Raw genomic sequence first — 13,800 nt, forward strand, 5'->3', positions numbered from 1 at the left:
ACTTCACCAAATATTGAGAACTCTATTATTTCGTGATCACTCTGCCCCAAGCGACCTCCAATCACCACATCTCCCACCAACCTATCTCTGTTTGCAAACAGCAGATCTAACATAGTCCCTCCCCTGGTGGGTTCACCCACCAGCTGCAACAAAAAGTTGTCCTCCATACATTCTAAGAATTTCCCGGACTGCCTCTTTATTGCTGTATTAAGTTCCCAGCAGATGTCTGGTAGGTGGAAGTCACCCACAAGAACAAGGGCTGATGATCTTGAAACATTACCGAGCTGCTTGGGTCCCTGACCCAAATCCTGGGGGTCACTCCCTGAGCCCCCCAGTATCGCCCTCGGCTGGTCCCCAGTCCCCAATCCCACTCCCAGTCCCCAATTTCTTCGGTGTCACCCCAGAACATCAACCCAAATCCAGCCATCACTCCCTTCCCCCACAGTGTCTCCCAGCTCCCCCCATCACCCCAATCCCACTCTCACCAACCCGTGTCCCCCCTCATTTTCCCCCAGAGCCCCCCATTACCCCGATCCCAGACCTGTGACTCCCCCAGTGTCCCCCCAGCACCACAATCCCAATCCCTCAGTCCCGTGCCTCCCCCAAGAATCCCCAGGGGTCACTCCAGCCCCAATACTGAAATCACCTGGAGCGAACTCCCTGATGGAACTGCAGGTATCAAAAAGCCGGAATTCTTGACCAGCTCAGACTCACAGTGGATCTCTCCTGGTCCTGCAGGTCACAGGGGACTTTGCCACAGGGTCTTTACCCTCCACAATTACAAATATTCATTACAATGTGTCCCTCACCTAGCACAGAATCTTCACATTTCTGAAAAATAATTTGCATACTTCTGCCTCTTTCTGGAAATCCTTTTATGGTAGTGGAGAGTCCTAAAAATGAGCTTTCTCAGTGTGGTTTTCACTGCGTGCCCCAATATCCCAGAAGACCTCAGCTTGAACTTTCACACTTGGCAGACACTGCTGCTCCTTCTGCCTTACAGAACTTGCCAAAATCCCCTCACATGACTTCCTTTTATCTCTTTCTCTTTGCTCTCATGTGCACACATTTTGCATTCTATTATGGTTTTTTGCTAGTTCTTCTTTAAGCCCTATCCAGCACCTTTAAGGGATCTGAAACTTTCTGTTGTCTGTCTTATTGTTCAGGCCCCACGACCCCAGTCCCACAGTCCCATGTCCCCCCACTTCCACCCAGTCCCCCTCCCCACTCCTCACTGAGTTGCTGTCACACCTCTGATACCAATTGGGGTCCCCTATCAGATGACATCCCTGTAGGCACCTTGAGCCTGGGGATGATCTCTTGGAGGAGTACCTGGGTGACTTCCCTGTGTGGCAGGAGAAGTTCTGGATCTCCAAGAGGGGATCCACCAACACCAGCAGATACCTGCGCCCATGTTGGCGTGGTAGCTCAGAAAATCCATTTGCCAGTTATCCCCAGGAGTGTTTCCTCTTTCAGTGATGCCTGGTGGTGGTGATTTTGAATTCAAAGGAACCTCTCATGCAGTTTTAATGCAAGTCTTTTTCCCACAGGGATTTGTCAGTCCCCAAACTGGTGTGCCCTGGACTGTATTACAGCCACTTCTTTGGGCAGCTCAGCTCAGCTCAGTCACCCAGGCACTGCCCCAAGAGATCATCCTGAGGCTCAAGGTGCCTACAGGGATGTCTATTGAGGGATTGTTGTGGGAAAATGGACACAGTACCCAAGCCAGCCTCTATGGGATCTGAGTAGAATTTCACAGTGTCTCCCATAGCTCAAAAACAGGAAGAGCCTACTCAGGAGAAAAACAAGTCCAGGATGTGGGGCGCGCTAAGAAGACAGAGCAAAAAACCACAGCAGCATGCCTGAAGGCAAGACAATAAACCACAGTGAGATGCATGAAAAAAGAAGACTAACCAATCAGCTGAAGGCTTGAGACGTGCATAGATAGGCTAAACTAATCATCGAGTAGCTTGAGGTGAGTGAACAGCAGAAAAAAGAACAAATACATTTTGTTCTTGTAATAAATTTGACTTCACTTGATCATATTGATCATGGCGTGATGCCCCATTGCTGATCCTCCACAGATGGCATCTGATAGGGGACCCCAAATGGTATCTGACGTGTGGCAGCAACTCAGTGAGCAGTGGGGAGTGGGACTGGGGGGAAATGGGGGGACATGGGATGGTGGGATTGGGGTCCTGGAGGGTGAGCAATAAGAGAGAGAATAGAAAGTTTTAGATGCCTTGGTACAGTTTGGTGCTTGGTACAGTTTAAAGATGAACGGGCGTAAAACAATAAAAGGATGCAAAAGTGTGGACATAGCAGGACAAAGGTGGTTGTAATCTGTGGAGAAACAGATAAAGGAAAGTGCTGAAAAGGGTTTTTGGCAAGTTCTGTAACACAGAAGGAGCAGCGCCTGCCCAAAGTGAAATTATGAGGCAAGGCCATCTGGGATATTGGAGTATTCAGTGAAAACCACACTGAGATAATTCTTTTTTAGGTCTCTCCAGCACAATAAAAATTATTTCCTAAAAGAGACAGAGCCATGCAGATTATTCATGGGAAACATGCTGGTTTCTGTATTAGATAAAGGACACAATTTCATGTATATTTATAATTATGATGGATACACACTCCATGGTAAGGTCCCCCGTGATGTGCAGGACCAAGAGAGATCCGCTGTGAGTCCAAGCTGATCAAGAATTCCGGCTTTCTGATATCTCCAGTTCCATCAGGGAGCTTCACTCCGGTCGATTTCGGTAACAGGGACTGGGGACCCTTGGGGGGGAACTTGGGACTGTGAGATTGGGGTCTGGGGGGGGCACTGGAGGTGTCACAGGACAAGGACTGGGGTGGTCCTGTGGCCAGGAATGGGAGACACAGGACCATGGGAGTGGCAGTGGGGTACTGGGGGACTCTTGGGGGGCACATGGGACTGGATCAGTGTTCAGGGGTCACCAGGGAGGTCATGGGACTGAGAGTGGGATTGGGGTAAGGGGAGGAGGGGACAGGGACAGCTGGGACCCATTGGGGACCCCAAACCTTGGGTCAGTGTCCTGGGGGACACGGGGTCACTGGGAGGGGTACAAGGCACTGGGGGAGGGATTGGGGTAACAGAGGCAATGGGAAACACTGCGAGGGGGGGGACACGGAACTGTGGGAGTGGGATTGAGAGTCTGGGGAACAATGAGGTATCCAGGAGTGATCACAGGATTTGGGATCAGGCTCCAGGACATGTCCAGGGGTCTTCTGGCCAGGGCAGTCCCCACTCTCCCTAGGCTGACCCCACTGTCACTCCTCAGCCCCTTCACCACAGAAGCCTCCCCATGTCCGGCCACGTCCCTCAGAGTCCCCTCTGTCCCTTCAGTGTCCCCTTAGAATCCCCTGGTATCCGCTGGTGTTCTCCCTGTGTCACACCGTCTGTCCTCTGTGTTCCCTCTATGTCCCACAGTGTCCCACACTGGTCCCTGTGGCCTCTCTTCTCCATGGCCCCCCTGGCTCACACCCTGGCACTGCTGGCAATGACCGTGGCCACTGCGGACATCAAGGTGGTGCCCCTGGACATGGCCCACAACTCCTTTGATGACCAGTACCTCAACTGTGGCCCTGCCATGACTGCGGCCTTGCCAGACCTCAAGCGCTCCGACTTCCAGACAAACCCTCTTTTTTCCCAGGCCTGGGAGAAGGCCACACTCGAGTGGCAGAAACGAGGTTCCTATTCATCCTTTCTGACCAAAGACCAGGCCATCGCCCTCATGGTCTACACAATGAATGACGTGTACAATTCGTTCAACAAGGCTGTGCGTGAGGCTGGACGGTCCTGCCAGGAGTACCGGTACAACTTCCACTTCAAAACGCTGCATTTCCTTCTCACCCAGGCCCTCCAGAAGCTGAGATGCCCTAATAAATGTCTGGATGTGTTCCGGGGAGTGAGGAATACCCAGTTCAATGTGAAATATGGTGATAAAGTCCGCCTTAGTCAATTCACTTCATCATCACTGAATAAATCGGTGGCCGAATATTATGGGACAGACACGATGTTCGAGGTGCGCACGTGTCTCGGAGCGCACATTGAGAAATTCTCCTTCAATCAAAGTGAGAAGGAGGTGCTGATCCCACCCTTTGAGACCTTTGAGGTTACCAAAGTGACCAGGGAAGGGAAGAAGGTGCAGATTGTGCTTCGCTCCACTGGGAACTTCAGCAACTACAACTGCGAGTGGCTGCGAGGTGACATCATGGGAACAACCTGGGGGGACGGGGACACTCAGAGAGGGTTGGGGACAAGGACACATGGTGATGGGGACACTCATGACCCAGAGGGGACTTGTCTCCCACTGTGGCTGGGAGACAGGACACCCAGAGCTGTGGACAGGGTCAGGGACAGCATTGCTTGGGCACAGCAGATAGGGACACCCAGTGCCAGGTGAGTGGAACAGGGACATCCAGTGCTGGATTTGGGGGGACAAGGTACATGGTACATGGCTGGGTACAGGGGACATGGACCTCATTATGGCCCCCGCTGACAACACACCCTCAGGGCACCCCACCACTTCTGTCACTCTCACAAGGCCCTCCATATGCCTGCCTCACACTCTCACCCCAGGATCCCCTGACCCCTCTCTTTGTCCCCACAGGTGGGAGCCTCATCAGGAATTCCCCCACCTTGGGAGGGTCTTTTCCTGGCAACCGTGGTCATGGCAGTGGCCATTGGAACTCTCTAAGCCACAAGGCCACCAAGGTCGCGGTGGTTGTGGAGGCCACTGTGGAAGGCCACCAGGATGAAGACCACCAGGATCCCCAGATAAATGAAGCCACCAAAGCTACAGAGGCCATTATGACCACTATGGTCCCTTTTTCCCAGTGTGACCACTGTGGTCGTTATTGTTACTACGGCCACTGGGGCCACTTTGGTCTCTACGACCACTCTGGCCACTCTGGGCATTGGAATCACCATTGTCAGCATGGCCATTGTGCTCACAGTGACCCATGATGTCACCATGCACACTGTGACTACTGTGTTCACAGCAATTACTGAGACCACCATTGACACCATGGCTATCAAGGAGACCAAGGTCACCGTGGCCACCACAGCCACTGTGGCCACCACGGTCACTGTACCAAGGTGTCCAACCTGGAAAAGCCCCTCCAAGAGGTGCCCAGTGAGGGAATGATGCCAGGCCAGAAGGACCAGGACTGGGGGGGGACTGGAGCAGCCAGGACAGCATGGACAGCATGGACAGCAGAGATTGGGCAGTGCCTGGGGCCACTTGGACACTTCCGGACAGAGGGGTTGGGGAGTGGCAATGTCACGGCCACCTCCCATCGCTCCTTGGCTGCCTTGCCTGGTGTAGCAATAAATTGTTGCTTTCTCACTTGCTGTATAAGAAATGAATAAAACCCTGATCCTTGCTCACCGGGTGTATCAATAGTTTACCAAAATTTGCTGCTGGCTCACCTGATGTATCCCCTACAGCTCCTTTAATGCCTTTCCTGCAGAGTGCCTCATTTCCTAAAATAAAGCCGTTCCTGGAGTTTTCTTTAGAGACCACTGAAAGCTTTATTTTTCAAAGCTTGGTCTTCAAACAGGTGGTGGAGAAATATTCCTCCCTTTTTCCTGAAGAGGGAAATGTTTCCCTTTTTCACTGCAGACCCTCTGAAAGGACCTGGAGGGGCTCGAGCATGTCCAGGGAAGAGATGGAAAAGTAGAAGGGTTTGGAGAAGCAGGAAGGGCTGAGGGAGCTGGCTGGGGCTGCTCAGTGCAATTAAAAAAGGATGAACAATCAGCCTGGGGCCTGCTCAGAATTTCCTGATTTGAGGCAATGCAACAGAAGAAGCACTGGGAGGAAAAAAAAGAAAGAACAGCAGAAAGAGAAAGGATGTAAAACAAAATGGAGAAAAGGGGAGAGAGGCAGCACCACCCATTTATTGATGAAAACTACTGATGTTTCATTCAGGAAACTCTTTTTTCTTTCAAAGGAGGGAATTTTCCCTCTTAACCCCCTCATCTCCTGGAGCTGTGGTTTGGGAATTGTCCACAGGAGGGCAGCAGTGAGTGTGGGAAATCAGCAGCACTGTGCATGCGCCGCTCCCAGCTGCAGTTCCGGGTGCCAACAGCAGGTGCCAACACGAGCTGCTGGCGCTGCTGAGTGCCCACCCCATCCCGGCCCCGGGGGCTCTGCAATGGTTTGGGATGGAGCGACCCTGGTGTATTGACCCCACTCTTTCCAACATCCCCTGGGTCTCTCCTGGCCCCAGACCACACAGCCAGCTCCCCTGGTCACCCACCAGCACCACAGATCCTTCTCCAGATCTGCTCCAGCAGGCCAATCAGCCAGGACAGGCACTGGGGACTGTGCCTCCCCATGGACAGGACCAGCCCTTGCCCTCTTGTACCTCCCAAATCCCAGCCTTTAAGGTCCCCCAGAAGTGCAGGATGTGGCAGGATGATCTGCCTGGAATGTGCCCAAGGGACAATGTCCTATTGGTGGCCATCAAGGCTGCACTGAGAGGGGTCTTCTGCTGATTTTGGTGCTGAATTGGGCTAAAACCAGCCCAAATCACCTACCCTGAATTGACAACTGAGGATGAAGCATCAGAGCTTGGCCTGGCCATCCATCAGCTGACACTGGGAACATTGATTCCCCTCTGAGACAGAGATTCCTCTCTCTTACTCTGCTTGGAATGAAATGTGTGTGAGGATCCTCCCTTGGGAAGGGAATGCTCCCTAGGGATGCTCCTTGAGGCTGAGAGAAAGAGACATTCCCATGATTGTTGGTGTGGGGAAAGACATTGAGCCCTGTCGAGGAATTGTCTTAATTTGCTGGCTTTGACAGGATTATTCAATGAATTTGTTTTGATGGAAATTTTTAATAGGATTGCTTTCACAATTGCCCTGGTGTGCACAGTGGTCAGAGCGGCTCTGGTGGCTCAGGGAGTCTTGGTATTCACAGCGGCCTTGGTGGTTATACAGACCATGGTGTCCAGAGTGCCTCTGATGGCTGCAGTGACCTCAAGGTGGCGATAGCTGCCAAGGTGGCCTATTACAGCGACCTGAGGAGGTCGCTGGGGTGAGAGAAGGACGAGAATCTTGTTTCTTGATCAGAAGGCTGGATTTATTGATATATGATATATAATACATTATAACTATACTAAAAAGAATAAGGAGAGAAGTTGCAGAGGCTTGCTAAGCTAAGAATAGAATAGCAAGAATGAATAACAAAGTTCTGTATCCAGGGAATCTGTCCCCGAGCTTGGTCCTGTGATTGGGCCCCAATTGTAAACACAGAATCTGATCCAATCACAGGGGCACCTGCTACATTTCACAGCAGCCGATAACAATTATTTACATCCTTCTTCTGGGGCTCTGCTTCCCAGAAGATGCACAAATCCCAAAGAAAGGATTTCTATGAAAAAATGTCTGCGACAGTGGCCAGAGTGGCAGTGGTGGCCATGGTAGCGTTGGTGGTCTTGTTTCTCTGAGGGTCCTGGAGGTTTTGGTGATCGTGGTGGCCACAGTGACCACAGTGAAGACAGTGACCTTTGTGGCCTCATGGCTCAGAGGATCCCTGTTGCCACTGCAAGAGCTGTGGTGGCCAGGAGGAGTCCGCTGACATGGAAAGGGGCCCTGGGGATGCTTCCACCTGGGGGACAGAGAGAGGGGTAAGGGAGGACCATGTGGGGAGGGACGGAGTTGGGGACATGCATATTGGAGGGTTAGGAGAGATGGGGACCATGAGTTGACAGGTGACAGGGTGTTGTGGGAGGCACGGAGGGGTACAGGGGCCATGGAGGTCAGGGGTGTCATGGTGGGCTTAGGTTTGACAGGGGTCAGGTGGAGTCAGGAGGTGCCATGGCGGGTGACAGGTGGTGACAGAGGTTCAGGAAGTGCCATGAGGGGTCCCAGCCCAAACACATCCAGCACACAAGGCCCATCCCCACAGCACTGCATTTGGTGGGGAGTGACAGGGTCGGAATGGGGTCAGGGCCCCATGTCTCTGTCCCTGTCCCCGTTGTCCCCTGGCATGGGTGTTCCTTTCCCTTTTCCCTCCCACAAGTGGGGGTCTCCATCTCTGTGCCCTGTCTCTGTGCCCAGAATGGGTATCCCCAGAATTGGTGTCCCCAGCATGTCCTGTCCCTGTCCCCAAACTCTGAGTGAGTGTCCCCACCCTCTGTGCCCTGTCATGGGTGTGCCCTATCCACTGTTGGTGTCTCCATGGCCACAGTGGGTGTCCCCATCCCCCCAGGTTGTCACCTGTGGTGTCACCTTGCAGCCACTCGCAGTTGTATTTGCTGAAGGTCCCATTGGAGCGGAGCTGGATCCTCACTTTTTCTCCTTCCTGGCTGACTTTGATGACCTCAAAGGTCTCATATGGTGGGATCAGCACCTCCTTCTCATTAGGATACTTGGAGAAATTCCAGATTGCTGCACCGTGGCACGTGTACACCTGGAACATTGTGGCACTCCCAAAGTCCTTGGCAGCTTTTTCGCTCTGTGATGCCGAAGAGAATTGACCAAACCGGATGATGTCACCGGGCTTTGCCTTGAACCTGTGCGTGCGCTTCCCCCGGTACACGTGGTGACACTGCCTGTTCTGAGCCTGCCTCAGCGTCACCAGGGCCTGGGTCAGCAGGAAATGCAGTGTTTTGAAGTGGAACTTGTCCTGGTATTCCTGGCGGGAGCGCCCGGCCACACGCACGGCTGCATTGAATTTCTTGTACAGATCATTCATTGTGTAGGCCATGAGGGCGATGGCCTGGGCTGGGGACGACAGAGGGGACACAGGGGACCCCAGACTCTGCCACTTGGCTCTGGCCCTAGGCCAGGCCTGGGCAAAGAGAGGGTTCTGATCAAAGTCGGAACGGTTGAGGGCTGACAACGCCTCAGTCATGACAGGACCACACTCCCGGTACTGGTCATCGAAGGAGTCCTGGGACATGTCCAGGGTTACCACCTCAACAGCTGTGGTGGCCACGGTCATTGCCAGCAGTGCCAGGGTCTGCGCCAGGGGGGCCATAGAGTGGAGAGGCTACAGGGATGAGGGTAGAACACTGGAGTACACAGAGGGGACACAGAGGAGACACGGGGAGGGTTCCTCAGTGAGGGATTGGGGAGGGCAGTGGGGTCGTCCCAGGGGGATAGAGAAGCACTTCTTGCCAGCAGATCCCTGGGCATGTCTGGGGTCCCTGACCCAAATCCTGGGGGTCACTCCCTGAGCCCCCCAGTGTCCCCCTCAGCGCATCCCCAGACCCCAATCCCACTCCCAGTCCCCAATTTCTTCGGTGTCACCCCAGAACATCAACCCAAATCCAGCCATCACTCCCTTCCCCCACAGCGTCTCTCAGCCCCCCATCACCCCAATCCCACTCTCACCATCCCGTGCCGCCCCTCATTTTCCCCCAGGGCCCCCCATTACCCCAGTCCCCGACCTGTGACTCCCCCAGTGTCCCCCCAGCACTACAATCCCAATCCCACAGTCCCGTGCCTCCCCCAAGAGTCCCCAGGGGTCACTCCAGCCCCAATACTGAAATCAGCCGGAGCGAACTCCCTGATGGAACTGCAGGTATCAAAAAGCCGGAATTCTTGATCAGCTCAGACTCACAGTGGATCTCTCCTGGTCCTGCAGGTCACGGGGGACTTTGCCACAGGGTCTTTATCCACCACAATTACAAATATTCATTACAATGTGTCCCTCACCTAGCACAGAATCTTCACATTTCTGAAAAATAATTTGCATACTTCTGTCTCATTCTGGAAATCCTTTTATGGCACTGGAGAGTCCTAAAACTGAGTTTTCTCCGTGTGGTTTTCACTGAGTGCCCCAATATCCCAGAAGACCTCAGCTTGAACTTTCACACTTGGCAGACACTGCTGCTCCTTCTACGTTACAGAACTTGCCAAAAACCCCTCACATGACTTCCCTTTATCTCTTTATCTTTGCTCTCATGTGCACACATTTTGCATTCTATTACAGTTTTTTGCTAGTTCTTCTTTAGGCCCTATCTAGCACCTTTAAGGGATCTGAAACTTTCTGTTCTCTCTCTTGTTGTTCAGGCCCCACGACCCCAGTCCCACAGTCCCATGTCCCCCCACTTCCACCCAGTCCCTGTCCCCATGGCTCACTGAGTTGCTGCCACACCTCAGATACCAACTGGGGTCCCCTATCAGATGACATCCCTGCCGGCATCTTGAGCCTGGGGATGATCTCTTGGAGGAGTACCTGGGTGACTTCCCTGTGTGGCAGGCGAAGTTCTGGACCTCCAAGAGGGGATCTACCAACACCAGCAGATACCTGCGCCCATGTTGGCGTGGTAGCTCAGAAAATCCATTTGCCAGTTATCCCCAGGAGTGTTTCCTCTTTCAGTGATGCCTGGTGGTGGTGATTTTGAATTCAAAGGAACCTCTCATGCAGTTTTAATGCAAGTCGGTTTCCCACAGGCATTTGTCAATCCCCAAGCTGGTGTGCCCTGGATTGTATTACAGCCACTTCTTTGGGCAGCTCAGCTCAGCTCAGTCACCCAGGCACTGCCCCAAGAGATCATCCTCAGGCTCAAGGTGCTTGCAGGGATGTCTTTTGCAGGATTTTTGTGGGAAAATCGACACAGTACCCCAGCCAGCCTATATGAGATCTGAGTAGAATTTCACATTGTCTCCGATAGCTCAAAAACAGGAAGAGCCTACTCAGGAGAAAAACAAGTCCAGGATGTGAAGCGCGCTAAGAAGACGGAGCAAAAAACCACAACAGAGCGCTAGAAGGGAAAACAATAAACCACAGTGAGATGCATGAAGAAAGAAGAATAACCAATCAGCTGAGGGCTTGGTACATGTGCATGGATAGGCTAAACCAATCATCGAGTAGCTTCAGGTGAGTGAACAGCAGAAAAAAGAACAAATACATTTTGTTCTTGTAACAAATTTGACTTCACTTGATCATATTGATCATGGCGTGATGCCCCATTGCTGATCCTCCACAGATGTCATCTGATAGGGGACCCCAAGTGGTATCAGAGATGTGACAGCAACTCAGTGAGCAGTGGGGAGTGGGACTGGAGGGAACTGGGGGGACATGGGACCGTGGGATTGGGGTTGCAGAGGGTGAGCAATAAGAGAGAGAATAGAAAGTTTTAGATGCCTTGGTACAGTTTAGTGCTTGGTACAGTTTAAAGATGAACGGGCGTAAAACAATAAAAGGATGCAAAAGTGTGGACATAGAAGGACAACGGTGGTTGTAATCTGTGGAGAAACAGATAAAGGAAAGTGCTGAAAAGGGTTTTTGGCAAGTTCTGTAACACAGAAGGAGCAGCGCCTGCCCAAAGTGAAATTATGAGGCAAGGCCATCTGGGATATTGGAGTATTCAGTGAAAACCACACTGAGATAATTCTTTTTTAGGTCTCTCCAGCACAATAAAAATTATTTCCTAAAAGAGACAGAGCCATGCAGATTATTCATGGGAAACATGCTGGTTTCTGTATTAGATAAAGGACACAATTTCATGTATATTTATAATTATGATGGATACACACTCCATGGTAAGGTCCCCCGTGATGTGCAGGACCAGGAGACATCTGCTGTGAGTCCGAGCTGATAAAGAATTCCGGCTTTCTGATACCTCCCGTTCCATCAGGGAGCTTCACTCCGGTCGATTTCGGTAACAGGGACTGGGGACCGTTGGGGAGGAACATTGGACTGAGGGATTGGGGTCTGGGGGGGCACTGGGGGTGTCACAGGACAGGGACTGAAGTCCTGGGGTGGTCTGGGGGCAGCGATGGGAGACACAGGACCATGGGAGTGGCAGTGGGGTATTGGGGGACACTTGGGGGGCACGTGGGACTGGATCAGGGTCCAGGGGTCACCAGGGAGGTCATGGGACTGAGAGTGGGATTCGGGTAAGGGGGGTAGGGGATAGGGACAAGTGGGACCCATTGGGGGCCCTAAACCTGGGGTTAGGGTCCTGGGGGACACGGGGTCACTGGGAGGGGTACAAGGGACTGGGGGAGGGATTGGGGTAATGGAGGCAATGGGAAACACTGCAAGGGGGGGGACACAGAGCTGGGAGTGGGATTGAGAGTCTGGGGAACAATGGGGCATCCTGGAATGATCACAGGATTTGGAATCAGGTTCCAGGACATGTCCAGAGGTCTCCTGGCCAGGGCAGCCCCCATTCTCCCTATGCTGACCCCACTGTCGCTTTCCAGCCCCTCACCACAGAAGCCTCCCCATGTCCCACCATGTCCCTCACCTATCAGTGTCCCCTTAGAATCCCCTGGTATCGCTGGTGTTCTCCCTGTGTCACACCGTCTGTCCTCTGTGTTCCCTCTGTGTCCCACAGTGTCCCACACCGGTCCCTGTGGCCTCTCTTCTCCATGGCCCTCCTGGCTCACACCCTGGCACTGCTGGCAATGACTGTGGCCACTGTGGCCATCACGATGGTGCCCCTGGACATGGCCCACAACTCCTTTGATGACCAGTACGTGAACTGTGGCGCTGCCATGACTGCGGCCTTGCCTGCCCTCAAGCGCTCCGACTTCCAGGAGAACAAGAAGTTTTACCAGGCCTGGGAGAAGGCCACAGCCGAGTGGCAGAAACGAGGTTCCTATTCATCCTTTCTGACCAAAGACCAGGCCATCGCCCTCATGGTCTACACAATGAATGATGTGTTTAGGGAGTTCAATGAAGCCGTGCGTTCGGCTGGACGGTCCTGCCAGGAATACCGGTACAACTTCCACTTCAAAACGCTGCATTTCCTGCTGACCCAGGCCCTCCAGAAGCTGAGATGCCATAATAAGTGTCTGGACGTGTCCCGGGGAGTGAAGAAACAATTCAGTGTGAAATATGGCGATAAAGTCCGCCTTAGTCAATTCACTTCATCGTCACTGAATAAATCGGTGGCCGAATATTACGGGACAGACACTATGTTCGAGGTGCACACGTGTCTCGGAGCGCACATCGAGAAGTTCTCCTTCAATCAAAGTGAGAAGGAGGTGCTGATCCCACCCTTCGAGACCTTTCAGGTTGCAAAAGTCACCAGGGAAGGGAAGAAGGTGCAGATTGTGCTTCGCTCCACTGGGAACTTCAGCAACTACAACTGCGAGTGGCTGCGAGGTGACATCATGGGAACAACCTGGGGGGACGGGGACACTCAGTGAGGGTTGGGGACAAGGACACATGGTGATGGGGACACTCATGACCCAGAGGGGACTTGTCTCCCACTGTGGCTGGGAGACAAGACACCCAGAGCTGTGGACAGGGTCAGGGACAGCATTGCTTGGGCACAGCAGATAGGGACACCCAGTGCCAGGTGAGTGGAACAGGGACATACAGTGCTGGAGTTGGGGGGACAAGGTACATGGTACATGGCTGGGTACAGGGGACATGGACCTCATTATGGCCCCCTCTGACACCACACCCTCAGGGCCCCCCACCACCTCTGTCACTCTCCCCATGGCCCTCCTGATGCTCGCCTGGCCCTCTCACCCCAGGATTCCCTGACCCCTCTCTTTGTCCCTACAGGTGGGAGCCTCCCCAGGAACTCTCCCAAACTTGGGGGGCTTCTCCTTGCTCCCGTGGCCATGGCAGTGGCCATTGGAACTCTCTAAGCCACAAGGCCACTAAGGTCGCGGTGGTTGTGGAGGCCACTGTGGAAGGTCACCAGGACGAAGACCACCAGGATCCCCAGATAAATGAAGCCACCAAATCTACAGAGGCCATTATGACCACTATGGTCCCTTTTTCCCACTGTGACCACTGTGGTTGTTATTGATACTATGGCCACTGTGGCCACTTTGGTCTCTACGACCACTCT

The 13,800-nt window shown here is 53.0% G+C and overlaps 3 protein-coding genes across 3 annotated transcripts; 2 read left to right on the plus strand and 1 right to left on the minus strand.

The window, feature by feature from the left end:
• Positions 1–3,521: 3,521 nt before the first annotated feature.
• LOC135442974 (erythroblast NAD(P)(+)--arginine ADP-ribosyltransferase-like) lies at positions 3,522–7,071 on the plus strand. Its single transcript, XM_064703241.1, has 4 exons — positions 3,522–4,227; positions 4,635–4,862; positions 4,981–5,122; positions 6,906–7,071. Exons 1-4 carry the CDS (start codon positions 3,522–3,524, stop codon positions 7,069–7,071), a joined length of 1,242 nt encoding a protein of 413 aa, XP_064559311.1.
• A 48-nt stretch (positions 7,072–7,119) lies between these two features.
• LOC135442975 (erythroblast NAD(P)(+)--arginine ADP-ribosyltransferase-like) lies at positions 7,120–9,014 on the minus strand. Its single transcript, XM_064703242.1, has 3 exons — positions 8,269–9,014; positions 7,912–7,952; positions 7,120–7,643 (listed from the first exon to the last, which is right to left on the minus strand). Exons 1-3 carry the CDS (start codon positions 9,012–9,014, stop codon positions 7,555–7,557), a joined length of 876 nt encoding a protein of 291 aa, XP_064559312.1. The 3' UTR covers positions 7,120–7,554.
• A 3,383-nt stretch (positions 9,015–12,397) lies between these two features.
• Positions 12,398–13,144, plus strand: LOC135442977 (NAD(P)(+)--arginine ADP-ribosyltransferase 2-like). Its single transcript, XM_064703244.1, has one exon. It carries the CDS (start codon positions 12,398–12,400, stop codon positions 13,142–13,144), a length of 747 nt encoding a protein of 248 aa, XP_064559314.1.
• The last annotated feature ends 656 nt before the right edge of the window (positions 13,145–13,800 follow it).

This window comes from Zonotrichia leucophrys, chromosome 2, assembly GCF_028769735.1.
Source record: "Zonotrichia leucophrys gambelii isolate GWCS_2022_RI chromosome 2, RI_Zleu_2.0, whole genome shotgun sequence".
Lineage (NCBI taxonomy): Eukaryota > Metazoa > Chordata > Aves > Passeriformes > Passerellidae > Zonotrichia > Zonotrichia leucophrys.

Excerpts from the sequence above, each read along its gene's own strand:
- LOC135442974 (XM_064703241.1), top strand. The coding sequence starts at position 3,522 with ATGACCGTGGCCACTGCGGACATCAAGGTGGTGCCCCTGGACATGGCC. Across the intron at positions 4,228-4,634 it reads CAACTGCGAGTGGCTGCGAG|GTGGGAGCCTCATCAGGAAT; the intron begins GTGACATCATGG and ends TTGTCCCCACAG. Across the intron at positions 4,863-4,980 it reads TATGGTCCCTTTTTCCCAGT|TGACCCATGATGTCACCATG; the intron begins GTGACCACTGTG and ends TTGTGCTCACAG.
- LOC135442975 (XM_064703242.1), bottom strand. The coding sequence starts at position 9,014 with ATGGCCCCCCTGGCGCAGACCCTGGCACTGCTGGCAATGACCGTGGCC. Across the intron at positions 7,953-8,268 it reads AAATACAACTGCGAGTGGCT|CCAAATGCAGTGCTGTGGGG; the intron begins GCAAGGTGACAC and ends TGTCACTCCCCA. Across the intron at positions 7,644-7,911 it reads TGGGCCTTGTGTGCTGGATG|CAGGTGGAAGCATCCCCAGG; the intron begins TGTTTGGGCTGG and ends CTCTCTGTCCCC.
- LOC135442977 (XM_064703244.1), top strand. The coding sequence starts at position 12,398 with ATGACTGTGGCCACTGTGGCCATCACGATGGTGCCCCTGGACATGGCC.